We start from the raw sequence: 17,191 nt of genomic DNA, 5'->3' as shown, positions 1-17,191 counted from the left end.
GTCACCGAGGATATTTGACTAGCCAGTAGGTTGTCAAAAACAGCAGGGCACTCCTGTCATATAAGAGGATTTGTGACTAGTATATTTGTATGATGCTGTGGTGTCAATATCGATATTTGTGTCATCAATACCAAGCTGAGTTTTACTTGGTATTGCATCAGTAAGACAATGTGGTATCGCCCATCACTTATTGGATGGTATCCAATAAGGAGATCCAATACAAGACGCTTTATGTAAGCACCGTAAGAAAAAAAGCACTAATGGTTATTTAAGCACTTTTTTTTAAGAGAGCAGCCAACGCCTCGTGCTAGCCAACTTGCTATTGATTAGGCGATGTACAGAAGTATTGCTAATGGGAGCGGAGGACACGCGGAATGGAGCGCTTGTGTCATTAAAATGCCAATAATTCTCATAGTAAAATCATACACTTGTTTTCATTGTCGCCTTGTTTGCTAATAACAGAGCTCCGTTGTGTGGAATTTTGCCGTTTCATTTGTCCCGCCAGCAGTTGCGTCAAGGACGTTTGTCATCGTTTGGAGCTGAGAGAAGACAGCAAATCATCATGTGACCAGCGAGGACACAACGTGGTGGGCCAACATTGTCCCAAGCCTTTTTACTTGTCTTTTCATCTCCTTGTCAGGTGCAGCCATGTCACGGTAAGCTCACTTCGTCTCCCCGTGCGTCCATCATCGCGGAGGTTATTTGGGGTGTGACACCCAGGACGCCCCACAGGGTGGTGTGAAGCAATCATGGCTGCCCCTCTATCATCTTCCTCCACCCATCACTGACTCCATCTCGACCCCCTGACGTCCATTATTCCCAGCTCACTAGTCAGAAAATTAGGGTGCCCCCCCTCACCCATCCATCCATCCCCCCTTTCCTCCTTTACTTCCTTGCCATTTCTCGCCCATTACTCCCAGTTGACTGGCTGCTATATGGAGGGTGACACCAGGCCAATTCAATCTCACGCCCCCCCGCCATCAAGCACTGGAGCACCAATGCCACCTAAAAAAACCCAACCCCCCCACTTTAGGTTTAGTCTACTATACACAACATTGAGATGGATGATGGAGTGAATGAACCAGCAATTAGCACCAATAGCTCTTCAAAATAAATCCAATTTCAAAACATTACAATCATCTAGATAATTAGTTTGTGTGATGCGGCTTCTTTAAAATGACCTAAAATGTATAAGTTGCTACAGTTAACTAATCTAGCTTCTTTGCAAGCTCTTTAAAAACACAAGTCGCTACAGTTAAGCTCATTAATAGTGTTTGTGAGTGGTTTGAAATGATGCAAAACGTATAAATTGCTACAATTAACTAATCCACCTTCTTTGTGAGTTCTGTCAAATGACCTGAATGTATCAGCTGCTACAATGAACTAATCTGTCTTGTCTGTGCTAAAATGATATAAAATGTCTAAGTCGCTGCAATTAATTCATCTATCTCATTTGTGAGTTGTACCAAATGACCTAAAATGTTTAAGTTTCTACAATTATCTATTTTGTTTGTGAGTTATTTAAAATTATGTCAAATGTTTAAGTCACTGCCATCAACTAATCTATGTTTGCGAGTTCTCTAAAATGACCTAAAATGTATAAGTCGCCACATTTAACTAATCTAAATTGTTAGTGAGTTGTCTAAAATGACCTAAAATGTATAAGTCGCGACAGTTGACTGATTTATTTTGTTTGCGAGTTGTTTAAAATGATCTCAAATATCAAAGTCGCTACATTACCGTATTTTCCGGACTATAAGTCACAGTTATTTTCATGGTTTGGCTGGTCCTGCGACTTGTACTCCAGAGCGACTAATAGTATATATGTTTTTTTTCACACTGACAGCCATGAGAGGGCGCTCTAGGCTTGTGTGCCAGTATCTGCTACTTCTATCGATGCTGTAGCACTGAAAATGTACAATTTAAACATCAACTTATGAAGACAGCAGAGTAAGACGGAACACAAATGCCCCCAAAAAGAAAAACATATTCTGCAGATTACAAGCTGCGAGTAAACTACAGTCAAACCTGTCTATAGCGGCCACTAAATGGAAACGGCAAAAGTGGCTGCTATAAGCAGGTGGCCGTTATAGACAGGTTGGCGGCCATTTTGAATTTGTGCGCGCACATATTAACATGTCTGTGATTAGAAGCTTGTTGTGTTTGCAGATACATATAATTATACTGTTACATGTTGACCAGTAGAGGGCACTGTGGGACTGCGGATAAAAGTTGTAAAGAACTTTGTAAAGAAGGCAGGTGGCCGTACTATAAAGGTGGCCGCTAAGACAGGTTTGACTGTAGTTATGTTGTTCAGGCTATCGTTATCTGAATAACTGTTAATATGTTACGTTAACTATTTAGCCTGTTGTTCTCCATTTTATTGTTTTTACTATAAGTTGCCTTTCAAGGTGACATGTCTGTTCTTGCTCTCTGATTTAAAAAAAAAAAAATCCTGCAAAAATGCGACTTATATATGTTTTTTTCTTCTTCACTGTGCGTTTTTGGCTGGTGCGACTTATATGCGGAGTGACTTATAGTCTGGAAAATACAGTAACTAATCGATCTTGTTTGTGAGCTGTATGAAATGACCGAAAATGTCAAAGTTGCCACAGCGAACTAATCTATCTTGTCTGTGAGTTGTCTAAAATATCCTAAAATGTATGAGTTGCTCCAAATAGCTAATCTATGCTGTCACTAATCAGGGTCTCGAGCATGGGTGGGAAAACTGGGTGGGGCCATCTATTTATAGGTGGCAGCGAAGCGGAAACACAATTGACAACTAAGCACTAAACATAGCACATAATTTAAAAATTGGCATTACCAAATGCCCGCAAGGCATGCTGGGTAGTCCAGCTGCAACAACAATATGAAGCATGAACAATAAAACATTGGCTATCAAAAGGATGTTAACTCTTCATTAACGTCTCTGACGACCTATCCAGCATATTTTGCAGTCTAGCAAAAATGCAACAAACACGGCAAAATGTTGAGAGAAAAAGTAGCACAAGCTACCCAGCATGCCTTGCTTGCGCCAGGAATATATGGGTGTGTTTTTTTGGCATGGGTATTGCGTGTAGATATTTGTTTGCATGCCCACACGGTGCAGTCGGTAGCTGACTTTGTGCTTCTTGTGGATTGACGTGTTGTGTTTTTCGATGGCTTTTTTGTACCAGCTCCAGATTGCGTCTGACAATTTCGGCCACTGAAGCGTACCACAATAGCACTGCAAGTCATGTTGCCGGCTACACCTTCCGTGTTAAAGGTTTAAAAAAGGAATTTGGAAGACGCTTGGCGGGTCTAATGTGGCCCCCGGGCCGCAGTTTGCCCACCCCTGGTCTAGCGTGCGATGTGAACCCATGTCCGCACAAAACAAAACACACACTTTGGTTTCTTAATAAAGTTTATTCTATATTACAAATAGTATTTTGTTCTGGACTGCAAAATAGGAATGCATTATATTTACATACACAGGTATACAATGAATTATAACAAAGTTAGAGAAGCTCACCTTTTATCCCCCTGGGCTGTTTTTTTAACCTCTTGATAAGATATCTTTCAAATATGGTCTACTAAAGGTTTTTTTTTTTTAACTCTAGCATGTTTGCTAATAATACTGTGCTACGAGGACGTTTAAGTTCCTACAAAATGTTTCTTTTAAGGTGGAAACTTTATCTGTGCAAGCAAAGGAAGTGACGCTGTCACACGACTCGGACACAACGCTGCTAATGGATGGAGTCATGTGCGCGTCTCTGATATGTTGCGCGTTTCCGTGGAGAACACCACAACAGATGCTTGCAAAGGAAAGTTAAAGCCTTTTTATCCAACGTGCACGGGGTTGTGTAGCATTTGTCGTCATTCGGCTTCTGCAGCATGAATAAAGGTTCCACCTTAAAGCAACCACTAGAAGCTTACCCCACCCCTCTCTCCAGTCGTTCAAGCAAAATAAAGTAAAAAGAACACATCATCATCATCATTGCAAGGCTTGTTTTTCTTCATTTTTTTCCCTTAAATAAGTTAAATGGTTTTACATGCGCTTAAAAAAGCCAATAAAGGAGCCAAGGTGGGCCGAGAGGGTCGGCCGCTCGCCGCACATTCACATATCACCACACGGGGCACGTTGTCAAGGCAAAAGAAAGGGCAGAGGGGTAGAAAGTCGTCTTTCACATCCAAAAAGTCTTAGTGTTCTTGTCCCTCCTCCTCGTCTTTGTCTGCAGCTACACTCCATCTGCTTGTGCAAAACAGGAACCAGGAGGAGCATCTCCACAAACTGAGGTCAGAAAGTATCACACAGCTTCCAGTCACAATGAAGACATAGTTTTTAGATTTTTCCTCGGTGGCACTTCTTTTTGTTGTTGTTGTTTTTCTGTGAAAATGTCAAGCTCCTTTGGTTTTTAGGCTGAGCAACTTTGAAAAGTCCACACATGTAAGAACATCCCGGGACGTCGGTGCTTTTTTTTCTTTTTCCCTTGTTGTTGTGCGCGTCTGTGCAGGTTGTGCCACAGTGTGCTTCTACAAAGGGGCGGTCCACCTTTTTTTTTGTTGTTTTGTTTTTGTCTTTACGTGAGCCATGTAAGCCAAACGGAAGCAGGGATGCTAATGCTATTCATAAAGGTGCGCTGGGCAGTTTGTCCCTCCTGAGCCCTTACCTCTTTAAGGGTGCGTTCACGCTCGGTTGGGTTAAAGCAGGGCCGTCCAAACCTTTTCCACTGGAAAAATGACTCATTGATTTCATGGCATGCTAACCCAGAGGTGTCCCAACGTTTTTCCAGCGAGGGCCACATGGTGAAAAATGAAAGGATGCAACTTTGCCACTTTGATATTTTGTACACAGGTATATTATATTATATTATATTATTTTATATTATAGCATATTATATTATATTATATTATAGCATATTATATACTTCAAGAAAATAGTGCCTCTCAGGTTTGGGATAGAGCTGAAAAAGCATGTTATTAGTATCAACTTTGCTCTTTTTCCCACATTTTTTTCAATTTTCCAAACATTGTAACGTTCTTCTTAAATAGTCTTCATAGGTTTTCTTCTCGTAATATTATGACTTTATTCCCATAATATTATTTTAATATTTCAACTAGGGATGCTCCGATAGATCGACCACCGATCCGTATCGGCCGATTTCCGTAAAAAATCACGAGATCGGCATATGCCAATACATGCCTTTCAACGCTGAGCCCAAAAGTCGATCACCTGTGGCTAGCACTAATGCAGCCGCAGCCATCCTTTCGTGCAGTGTAGCGTCTTGCCCGAACTAACATATTTGGCAGCGTCGTCCTCCCACTTTGCCTCAAAATAAAAGCAATCACGTCTGCCGCTAACGCAGCCACTCACCCGTATGTGTGTGACAGTCAGATGGCTAAGCTAGTAACCCGAAAAACAATTGAATTCATCGGACGAGAGCAGCCTTTCTCAGCGGTGGAAGTTTGCCAAAGTCTCCTTAAAGAAGGCGTCTCATCCTCCAGAAGTTTCAGGAGTTGTCCAGTAAGTCAGACGGCAGCCCTGGCCAATAAGCACTCATTATAAATACATTGAAAAATTGATAATTAATCCATGTGATCGGTAACGGCCGATTTCACTCCTGGATGATCGATATCGGAATCTGCAGCATAAATCGGAGAATCCCTAATTTCAACTCTATGCTACTAAAAATGGCATTTTTCCTCATAATATTGTTAAGTTTATTATATTATTATTACTATGTATTGCTGTTGTTATTATATTGTAATATAGAATACATATACATAACACATAATACATATGTTATTATATTAAAAGTTTATACTCATTAGAATATGACTTTTTTCTCTTAATATTTTTAAAATGACATTTTCTTCCCCAGCTAGGTCAACTCTCTTCTTGTAAATTTTCTTCTAATAATATTAGAACTTTATTTCCATAATATTTTGACTTTTTACTTGTATCATTATAATTTTTTCCCCAACTGAATTTTCTTTATCTGGTTTTGTTTTTCATATTACGACTTTTTTCTTTAGCACTTCCACCTTGCTATGCTACTAAAATGATGTTATTTTCCTTCCTCATTTTTGTAAAATTACCTCTCTTTGCCGTTAGATTACAACTTTTTTCTCTCAATATCTTATTTTAGAAAATTACAGCTGATTTTCTTGTTAAATTATATTTTTAGAATATGCCGCGGGCCAATAAAAAAACAGCCGCAGGGCAAAAATGCCCCTGGGCCGCACTTTGGACACCCCTGCCCGAACACCTAACCAGTGCAATGTAAGGAAATGCAGTTAAAAACAAAGCAAGCCGTTTGGAATTATTCTCATTTTGGGTTCCAATAAAAAAATGAGCTGCAGGCTGCACATAACGCCTGGACACACCTGGGTTACCAGGAAGTACTATCGTGCTAGTACAAGCAGAGCAAACGCACCGGGGTTCCTTTTAACCGACGAGCGTGAACGCACCCTTGGTCTTCAATGCAAGTCCGGCTACGAGCGGAAGGTGGCAGGAACATTGTTAGGCCCGGATGTCTGCTCAGTGTAACCTCCTCGTTTGGCTTGCATGCCGCCAGTGTAAATCCTCCAAGGCAACGTAAAAATGTCTCCAGTAGGGGGCAGCAGCGGGGAAAACAATTAAGGAAGCAGAAAAAAAACCAGGAACAGGTTTTCGCTCAGGCACGGCTCGGTTTTTCGGACAAGTGTACGGAGCAGGGATGGGGAGGCGGGGTCTTCGTCTTCCTGGTCGTCTTCCCAGTGCACCCTGGGAAGTGCGGTCCTCAGCTCTCCAGCGTCATGAAGGCCACCACCTGCTCCAGCTTGAAGGCCAGCCGTTGTTTCCTGGCGGCGTCGTCCTGCTCCAGTGCACAAACAATCTGCAAAGGGGGAGTAGAAAGTCAGCGGGAACAGCGTCGGCTAAACAAACAAACAAAAAAGCGGACGTCATTGGCAGGCGTACCTCCTCTGTGTATTTGCCCACGTAGGAGTAGATCTCGCTCAGGGAGCTCATGCTGTTGAACTCGTTCATGTGCATACGCGACTGCTCGGCCAAGTAGGCGTTCATGTCCTGGTCGCTGATGGCCGGCATCTTGCTGATGTCAGAGTAGTACCTGAGCACAAGCGCTCGTTAAATGACGCAGCTCTGTGAAACTGAAGGACGTTCTTTCGTGTACATATTTGCATCAAAGCATGACTGCCGCGGTGCAACTTCCACCCTCTTTTAAAGGAAAACTGCACTTTTGGAATTTTGCACACCTTCCACAATCCCTATGTGAGACACGAACTCATGTCTTTCTCTTTACCGTACGTTCTAAAGGTGTAAAAACAGATAAAAAGAGGCAGCTAAGAATGCACGCACCTACTCCACCAATAAAGCCTTCTGAAAAAAACTCCAAAAAGCAGCAACAACGCCTCATTTCCATCATGTGACCTGCATATGAACTCATTCAAAACCAAAGACCTACTTTGTTTTTATAATCCCCAACGCCCGATCCCCAACAACGTACTTATACATGTTTTACGTGTTTTTTGTGCGAGAGGCAGAAAGAGGTGATGATGCAACTCTGCACTGAAGCATGTCACTTTCAGAGCAATTTTAAGCCATAAAAATGGCCACAAGGTGGCAGGAGTGCATTTGATAAGAGCTCGGCATGGATCATGAATGGAAAGAAATCACACATGACAGGATGGAGGAAGTGAGAGAGCATGGAGGAGGTGACGCATTGTAGGGAAATTTTAATGCACGCACAAAAGTGAAAATTGTAAAAAGTTCATGGTGTTATATTTGTAAATACATTGTTATTTAGATGTAAAACAACCCTTTTTTGTGTTGTTTATTTTGGTATAGTTGCTTGGATATTTGAGCTGTATCTTTTAACATTCATCTGTAAATGTATCTTTTCACAAAAAGCTGGTTTTCTCCCTGTTTTAGTCAGGAACTGATATTTTCTTGAAACTTACTGCTGATTACTAAAGAACGGAATAAGGTAGAAACAACTTTTCTTTTCTGCTAAAAGACAAGAGTCTAATCTTTCTTTTGGGAGGTTCCATGTTTCTATAGCCATAGAACACAATATTCTGTGTGCCTTGAAAGATCAGTCAAAATCATCTAAAACATATTATTATTATTGTTATTAACATTGTTACGCCCAAGAACTACTTTACTGGTGTAGTGACACCTCACCACACCACACTAGCTGGCTACTACTCGCTCACAACGCCTCAGGCCACTAGCGAAAGGTAACGCCACATAGTGGAGCTGCCCCCACTGCTGCCGTGTTTTTGTTTTTCAGTTGGGAAACGTTCACGTTTCTATGTTGCATGTATGTACTGTATGTTGTAAGTAATGTACCTGTTACTACATGGTGAGCATGGATAGAAAACCATAAAACCTTGTTGGAGGTTTTTGGAAGCGGGATTTCTCGGCAGAATAGGTGTGTCCCATTAGGTGCATTCTTAGCTGCCTCTTTTTAGCTGTTTTTATATCTTTAGAAGGCACAGAAAAGAGAAAGACGTGTGTTCATGTCTCACATAAGGATTGTGGATGACGGGCATTTATTATGATTTTTTTTAAAGTGCAGTTTTCCTTTAAACAGCGAACAGCTTATCTTTTGTCGCCGTGAACGTTCCGTTGGATAACCCAAGCTGCTTGTCCCGGTTTTTATGAAAATATTTTATGACAACAATCCACCCAGAATTCAAACAAAGGGCCGTAAAGTGATGGCTTTGCAAATGTGCCGACCCATATGCCGGCGCACTTTTAAACAAATCCTTTTATGGGCGCCGTGGAGCGGCCATCAAATTCATGGAAAGAGTCATCGGCTCTGCAACTCGTCTCGCTTCACGTCCCTAAATTAATGACACAAACATCCCGCAGCTAGTTTAAGGCTCTACTGGCACAACGAGCGGTGCTGCCCCCTGGTGTAGTGGCTGATGAATCACGCCTCCATTTCCCAAGATTTGGCTCACCTCTCCACCCAGCTCTTGTAGCTGGGGATGTCCTTGGCGTACAGCAGCTTGTTGGAGGGCGAGTCCTTCCCAAGGCGGTGCTCCGAGGTGGAGCAGGAGTCCATGAAGGTCTGGGCCACCACGGACAGGCAGGCGTCGGTGATGCTGCTCTTGTGGATGTCGAAGACGAACTGAGGGTTCTTGATCACGTTCACCCAGAAACGCAGAGGTAGGCTGCACAGACCACATTTGTATCATGAATAATGCACGGGGAGCCCGGGGAGGGAGCGACACGGACCACTACATCGTCACAATTGTAGCTGACGCGGCAAAAATGGCAAGACAGGCAGTCATTGAAATATCCACGCCCACTGAACGATTAAGATCTCGCACAAGAGGATTTGGCATAAAAAAAAGAGTCTTCATTATGGTTTGGAAATGAATGGAAGAATGTACAGGGATTAGGTGCAGGGGGCAGGGGGGGGATCAAGGGATATTTAGGCTGCCGCTAAGCCGCCCCAGCTGCCCTGTTCTTTGAGTTCTTTCATAAAGAAGCCACATAATAACACGCCCACGTATCATCAGTTGTGCAGGAAATGGCTGTGATTTGCTCCTCTTTCACGCTGGCTTGAAAATTAACTTTCACTTCTGCAACTTAGGTCGCAAAGCTCTGCCTAATAATACAAACGTCCATTTTTTCACCATGTCAAATCTTTGGTGCCTGGTTTTCATGCCGAACCCGATTGTTTCCAACGGCAAAAACACAAGTTCTGAAAAGTTGCACTTTTTTTAACCTTAGGTCCGAAAACGGTGCCTAATAAAAATGTAAATCTTTTTTAAGGCATCATGTCGAACCTTGTCAAGAGCTTCTTTCCTAAATCTTATCACGGTTTCATGCCGAACACCTGATTTTTTTCAGTGGCAAAAGCTAATTTTGTAAGTTACACTTTTTAACCTCAGGCTAAAAAATGGTCTCTAACAAAAATGCTATTTTCATTTTTCACTTTCACCACGTCAAATCTTGTCAAGAGCTTCTTTTTTTATGTTTCATCACATTTTTTATGTTAAGCCACTATTTTTTTTCAGTGGAAAAACAACACACATTTTGCAAGTCACACTTTTTGACCACCGGTCTGAAAGCGGTGCCGAACATAAATGAACTTTTTTTCCACTTTCGCCATGTCAGATCTTGTCAAGAGCTTCCAAACCACAAATGTTATGCATTGCTTTTCCAAACATGAGGCTTCGGTTCATAATCAATAACATCAGTAATTTTGATGGATTATTATTTTTGGAGTTAATGAGAGTTTATCCCAAAAAAACTATTTTATTACAAGTGTAATAAAAAAACAACATTTTCACACACTTCTAAATACATTTTTAAAATATTTTAAAATAATTTTGTCATAACAATAATTTGTTTTTATTTTAAATAAATACGTAATAATTAAATAATTAATATAATGTTTAATATAAAATTATATAAATATTGTTTAATTAAATTATTATACTGTAATCTTTATTTATAGGTAACTAAAAAAATTACATTGATATCAAATGTTTAAATATTGTGGAAAATTGTTTTTGTAATATGTGCATAATTTATAAAACAACAATATACTATATATAAAATTATTTTCCACAATATTGATATAATTTTATATAACTGTAATATGTCACATATATATGTTTTTGTCAATTATAAATAAATATTGCAGTATAATAATTTCATTGTCTTATAGAATATTTATACAACTTTATATGATATGAGAAATTAATATATACATTTTTTCATGAATCAAAAATATTCGGTTATAATGTGAGTCATAACCGGTCCCGAGGGTAAGGAGCGTGGGCATACACGCTACGGAGTGTGCACACGTCCCGTGCACATTTACTTCTCTCTGACTGGAGGTGAACTCACCAGTTGCTCTTCCACGTGTGCCGCACGTGCGGGTCGTGGATGCTGTGTTTGTCGGCCTGCTCGTCCAGGAAGTCGAACATGTACTTGATGGCGAGCGGCAGGGCGCTGCCCCTGTGCGCCGTGCTGAAGATGGTCTCGAACAGGTCGTCCACAAACTTCTGCAGCGTGCCCTGTAACAGCGACAGGCCCGTCACACGTCAAGGATCTTTGACTCGCAGCCGCTCCTCAAACGTCACCTTGGTAGCCAGAAGTCTGGTCAGGTAGATCTCGGACACCATCTTGCTGCCGCGGTCGCCCTCCTTCTGGTCGCCGTGCTCGTGGTTCTTGACCAGGTGCCACAACTTGACGCCGCTCTCCAAGTCGGGCGTGATCATGGGCGTCCGCGAGCGCAGGCTGTCTGGGCTTCCCGTGTACTTGATCATGTTCTCTGTGGATCAATGACAAATCGTTGAAGTGCGAAATGGAGCGGCCCCCGCCCCGCCGGGCGTTGCCTCGGACTTACCGTATTTGCTGGCGGAGGTTCGGGACACGGTGGAGTTGTTGACGGAGTTGTAGGCCGTGACTTGCTTGGGGACCAGGGCCATCACTGCGTTGTCGGGCACCTAAACGCAGCATTATCAAATCAAACACACGGATGTGACTCATGTAAGCATCCGTGCTGCAAGAAGGGGGCGGGGTTAATTGCCGTGATCGCTATCATTGTTAGAAAGCACCTGAGGGCTTTTGTGCACAGAAGATTATTAACATCCTATCTTCATGCTTGCGTATCAATCAGGGAGGCTCAGGGGGAGGATCTTTGTGTTCCTTTGTGTCTCCAAACACGCTTTTATTATTTGGAAAACACGTTCATTACCTGATAGTGGGCCAGCATGTTTAACCTCTTCCAGTCGCCTTCGATCTTGGTGGTGACGTCCTCATCTTGCAAGATCACGCGCTGAGCTCGCCCTTGACGCCACTCTGCACACAAACACGCATTGCGGCGACCTGATGAGTCAAATGGAGGAAAACCCAAAACAAAAACGACCAAATCGTGCTGTTTTGATTCTTTAAAAAGCGAGCAAACGCGAGCACTTAAGCAACAGGAGCTGCAAGCGCCAAATATATACAATAAATATATCAAATTCAATCCAACTTTATTTATAAAGTACGTCAGCATATTAGAGTCGACTAAAGTCATACGTTTTACGAGAAAAAAACTGGTAATATTACGTGTCTTACGTGTCGGAGGGAAAATAGAGCATAGCTCTTCAGGAAGGAAGGAAACTTTCTTCTTGCTTCAAGCAAGCTTTTATTTAGAACGTGGCAGCAAAACAGAGCAGTTGAGCACAAACAGATTAGCCTGGCTAGCTAGCCCTTCCGCTCTTCCGCCTTCCTTAGCCCGCCCCCTCCACATACCCAAGGCCAACGGTCACATAAGTCCCCCCTCTTCATTTCTTGTACATGTACGACTTTATTCTCGAAATCTCAGATTATTTTAATACTCGGTCGTAACAGGCATTGCCTGAGACAGCTATGACCTTTGGCCTTGGGCAAAGGTAATCTTACGATCTTTTTTTCCCGTAAATTTTACGACTTTATTCTCGTAACATTACAAGTTTTTTCTTGCACATTTACAAATTTATTCTCGTAAATTTACGAAATTTTTCTCCTACATTTACGACTTTATTCTCAAAATCTCCGATTATTTTAATACTCCGCCGTAACAGGCATTGCCTGAGACAGCTATTAAGACAGCTTATGTTATGACTTATTTTAGGACTTTTTCTTCTCTTAAATTTCCGACTTTATTCTCGTGTATTACAAGTTTTTTCTCGTACATTTCCGACTTTTTTCTCATACGACTTTATTCTCGTAATATCACACGTTTTTTCTTGTGCATTTACGTCTTTATTCTCATAAATTCAAGACTTTCTCTCACGACTTTCTCGTACATTTACAACTATATTCTCGTAAATTTACAATGTTTTTCTCGTACATTTAGGACTTTATTCTGGTAAATTTACAATGTTTTTCTGTTGAAGGACAGTTGAGCTGTTTGACGTATTTAGTCGTTTCAGGTGGTAAATTTGGACAAAAAAAATAATAATATTACAAAAAATATTTCCAGCATCTTTTTACTTTTTTATGACCATGTCACAATGTGTCAATTAAAAAATAAATACAAAATAAAATAATCAATGAAATAAAACTATTAAAATGAATGAAAACAATTAAATACTACACTGATTAAGCACTGTACATGATATGAAATAATAAATCAAATTACAATAAATAGCAGCCTATGTAAAATCCTACATAGTATGTAGGTAGTAGTAGTCGTAGCGACATACCCAGGTCCATGTCGGAGGCTTTGAGGCGGTGCGAGTGCGGCACGTTCTTGTAGATGGCGTCCAGGATCTTCTCCTTCACCTGGCTGATGGTGTCGCAGTTGAGCACCTTCACCTGGATCTCTGGACTCTTCTCGTTCTCGGGGTGGATGCAGTTCACCACCTGAGGGCGAAAGGACACCGCGCTTGATACTACATAAAAATAAACCTCCTTGACTGTGTATGCAAGAAAAGTCCCCAAATGTCTGAAAATCTCACAATGAAAACTTGAATCAGACCTCGAATGATCAAAAAATCATAAGATGCCAGGCAGCTCCATCTGCTGGTTCTGGTGGGTCACTGTACCAGCTGCTCCGCAATGCAAGCAGCAAAAAAGGCAAAATATTTGCACCAAAAGTTGCTAATTACACAACTATCGCTTTGTATAATTTGCATTGGCTGACAAAAAAACTCATTCTGCTTGGAAATGCAGTGGTTTCTGCTTTTGCCCGTGCACCAACCACTCTTACAAAGTGCGCCTAAATATGTTGAGTGGCGATTGCACAATCCTGCTCAGTAACAAACAAACGGCCTTGACGGCAACCTCCTTGATTGAGCAGAAAGCCTGACTGGGCGAGACTAAAGACAGCTAGCCAACAGCGACACCGCCGCTCCAGTGGCCGGCGAGTGTCACTACACCAAGCCCTCCCTCTTACCAGCGTCTTGTAGTCGATCTGCTGTCTGATGAGCTTGTCCTCGCTGAGCGAGTAGCGCGCCTCCCCCGTGATGGAGTCAATGGGGCCTTTCTCCATCTGCTGCTTGATGGCGCAGAAGAGCGAGAAGAGCGGCTCTCCGGCGCACTCCTGAACAAACACAACAAGTTCAGGCGTATGAGAGGTCCTTTAAATATCCGCAAAAATGCCAGCTGACCAAAAACTGCTGTGAAGATAGTATAGATTCATTTTTTTTCCACTTTAAAAGCAGTCAGTCTTTTTAAAACTCGGTCAGCCTGAAATACACTTAAAATACTAAAAATATTTAGTATTTGTATTTGTATTTGTACTTTATTTATCCCACAGCGGGGAAATGCACTTGTTACAGCAGCAAGCAAGATACGCAAGTAAAGAATACATAGTGACTACAACATGGTTCAGGTGGTGCAGGTGTTGTAGAGCCTGACAGCGGTCGGTATGAAGGACCTGCGGAACCTCTCCTTCTTACACCGTGGGTGTAACAGTAACAATAACAACAACAACAGTAACAATTTAGGCGTTTTTTTTCCAGTTTACAGCCCGTGGCTGTTTTTTCAAATTGGCCTTTGGCACATTCTAAAAGTAGTAAAAAAAAAAAAAAAAAAAAAAAATGGAAAAATGGAAAAAAGAGCAGTCATTTTCTAAGATTAAAAACAAAATATATAAATTGCAAATAGCTGAACAATTAAAGGCAAAAAATAACATGAGAAACAAACAAAAAGAGCAAACTTGCGATTTTTTGAAAAGTAGAAAGTTATAATTTTAAGACAATAAAATCAAAATATTCTATATAAGTTAAAATATTACCAGATAAAAATGTACGAGAAGAAAGTTTAAATATTTGTAAAAAAAAAAAAAAAGTTCAGTGTAAGGAGAAAAAGCTGTTAAGTTGTTATTTCCAAAATGTTAACATAACAACATGATGCACATACGTAACAATTATCTTCCTTTATATGTAAAAAACGTGCCAGCATATCTACATGGTCATTTTAAAAAATGTCAAAGTGGCCCCCGCATCCTTTCATTTCCCACTATGCGACCCTTGATGGAAAAAGTTTGGACACCCCCGGTTTATGTCGAGTTAAATGTGGCATTTTTAGATTTTGAGACGAATCTAAGCACCGCATCCTGTGGCTCAGAAAATATTACCTTGAGAAACTTGTAGAGCAGAAAGGTGAACCAGTTGGTCAGCATTTTCTCCGCCACAGACTCGGTCCTGTGCAGAAATCCCACGATCATTACAGACGTCACTCTGTCCCCTATTAATATTCAACATCAGAGTGGATGCAGGATGCAAGGCAATAAAACGGCTTTGTTTGATGTGCAGTAAGACTGCTTTCGTTGTCATTGCACCGACATTCTATCCACGTGCAATAGAAAGTGAATGAATGCATCAGTGCGTGTGTGTGTGTGTGTGTGTGTGTGTGTGTGTGAATGAATGACATGCGCACATAAAAAGTGTATCGTATATCCTTAAGGGGTCTCACCCCCCCCCCCCCCCCCCCCCCAAACACACACACACACACACACTCTTGCTTTCAGGCATCAATATTTCAGGATTAGCGTCCATTGTGCGTCGCCATTGTTGGCCACCTGCAGCACCCCCCCCATGCGCCGTCCACTTGAAGGGACTCCATGGTGCCAGTGGACCGCCCTGGCACCGCACCTGGGGGGGATTAACTTGCCGCCTCTCGCTGTGCCCGCCACAAGTTCACGAGGGGTTCACGTTTGATCCCCTTTCTTTCATGTGTCCTTGTAATCATAGACGCCTGCAAATCCTCTCCATTTCCTCACAAAAAAGGATGAAAGGAGGAGGAGGAGGAGGAGGAGGAAAATAATGATATGGCTTCTTGGTGCTCCATTTCCTTCCAGGAGGTGCTCCTGTGTTTGTCCTAAAATGTGGCATTCTCCAACGTGTTAGAGACAAAAAAAAAAAAAAGAAGAAAAAAGGCACCTCACACTGACTGGCAACCGACCACAGCAACAAAAGTATCGGGACACATCTGGAGCGCTCAAGATGACGATGAAAAAAGCCACTAGAATATAACAATGGATGGTTTGAGTTATGTCATGTAATATGCAAGGAAAGCTGCCCAATCAAGTCCTTACATGATGCGTATGTTCTTGACTGGGCAGCTTTTGGTCCCACGACAAAAATTCGCAGCGGGAACGCTACGCAAAGTGTGCATCCACAAAAAAACTATAAGTGTGGAGGCACATATAGATGATGATGACGCTGCGACAGATGGCAGTGAAAGGCTCTCGTTAGTTTTACTTCGGCACAGGTTGAGAAGGGACAGATGGAAGGATGTGTGTGTGTGTGTGTGTGTGTGTGTGTGGTCCCCGTCTCCACAGACAGACACACACACACACACACAGACACACACACACTTCTTGGATGAGGAATCAGTGGGTAGCGGCGCTCAGATGCTGTGCCAGAGATATGCTGCTCGGCTCTCGCGTTTGAGCATCGATTTAGCCATCAGGAGGAAGCGAGATGGTGACAGAAGCAGTCAAGTTGAGGGAATAAATTAAGACAAGAAGAAGAAGCAGAAGAATAAGAAGAGGAGGCGTGTGGCAAAGCAAAGCACGCTAGGAGTCCCGCCCTTAAACGACAGATTTCAAATGTCAAAGCTGGCCTTGACGAGATGAACCATCACAGCAGTATAACATATGTAACATGCATAACAGGCATATATATATATATATATATATATATATATATATATATATATATATGTATAGAACAAGTATAACAGGCATATATACAGTATATTGCATGTAAAACATACAGTATATAATAAATGTAACATGTATAATATGTATAAAATGTCTATTATATATATAATATAAATATATATATACATACATATGTCGACATCAGACCGGCCTGACATTGCATTTGAAATGTTTTTGCATATAGAGGATTCTTCCATATAGATGATCTTTGACTACTGTTTTTCAGCAGGTCTTTAAAAACAGCAGTGCGCTCCTGTGTCACACAGAGGATATTTGACCAGCGTTTCTGCTAGATTCTTAAAAAAAAAAAAAAAAAAAAAAAATCGCAGCTGTTACAGCTGTTACATTTTGAGGATCTCGGACCAGCATTTCTGATAGAAGCGCGCCTGTCGCATACAGAGGATCTTTGACGAGCGTTTGTGCTACATCCTTAAAAACAGCGAACACTCCTGTCGTATATAGAGGATCTTTGACCAGCCTTTCTGCTAGACCATTAAAAACAGCAGATCGCTCCTGTCACATAGATGATGTTTGACAAGAGT

The 17,191-nt window shown here is 41.6% G+C and overlaps 1 protein-coding gene across 1 annotated transcript in view; it reads right to left on the bottom strand.

Moving 5' to 3' along the window:
• Positions 1 to 3,385: 3,385 nt before the first annotated feature.
• The window catches only part of plxna4 (plexin A4), a 159,109-nt gene continuing 145,303 nt past the window's right edge, over positions 3,386 to 17,191 (bottom strand). The window contains exons 23-32 of the mRNA XM_054753811.1: positions 15,060 to 15,126; positions 13,875 to 14,021; positions 13,183 to 13,342; positions 11,706 to 11,809; positions 11,355 to 11,454; positions 11,089 to 11,279; positions 10,853 to 11,022; positions 8,950 to 9,162; positions 6,941 to 7,091; positions 3,386 to 6,857 (exon numbers count right to left, since the gene is read on the bottom strand). Coding sequence (XP_054609786.1) covers positions 6,762 to 6,857; positions 6,941 to 7,091; positions 8,950 to 9,162; positions 10,853 to 11,022; positions 11,089 to 11,279; positions 11,355 to 11,454; positions 11,706 to 11,809; positions 13,183 to 13,342; positions 13,875 to 14,021; positions 15,060 to 15,126 — 1,399 coding nt within the window. The 3' untranslated portion in view covers positions 3,386 to 6,761. The remainder of the gene's footprint in view (positions 6,858 to 6,940; positions 7,092 to 8,949; positions 9,163 to 10,852; positions 11,023 to 11,088; positions 11,280 to 11,354; positions 11,455 to 11,705; positions 11,810 to 13,182; positions 13,343 to 13,874; positions 14,022 to 15,059; positions 15,127 to 17,191) is intronic.

This window comes from Dunckerocampus dactyliophorus, chromosome 15 (assembly GCF_027744805.1).
Source record: "Dunckerocampus dactyliophorus isolate RoL2022-P2 chromosome 15, RoL_Ddac_1.1, whole genome shotgun sequence".
Taxonomy (NCBI): Eukaryota; Metazoa; Chordata; class Actinopteri; order Syngnathiformes; family Syngnathidae; genus Dunckerocampus; species Dunckerocampus dactyliophorus.
This window is presented reverse-complemented; position numbering and strand designations above follow the sequence as displayed.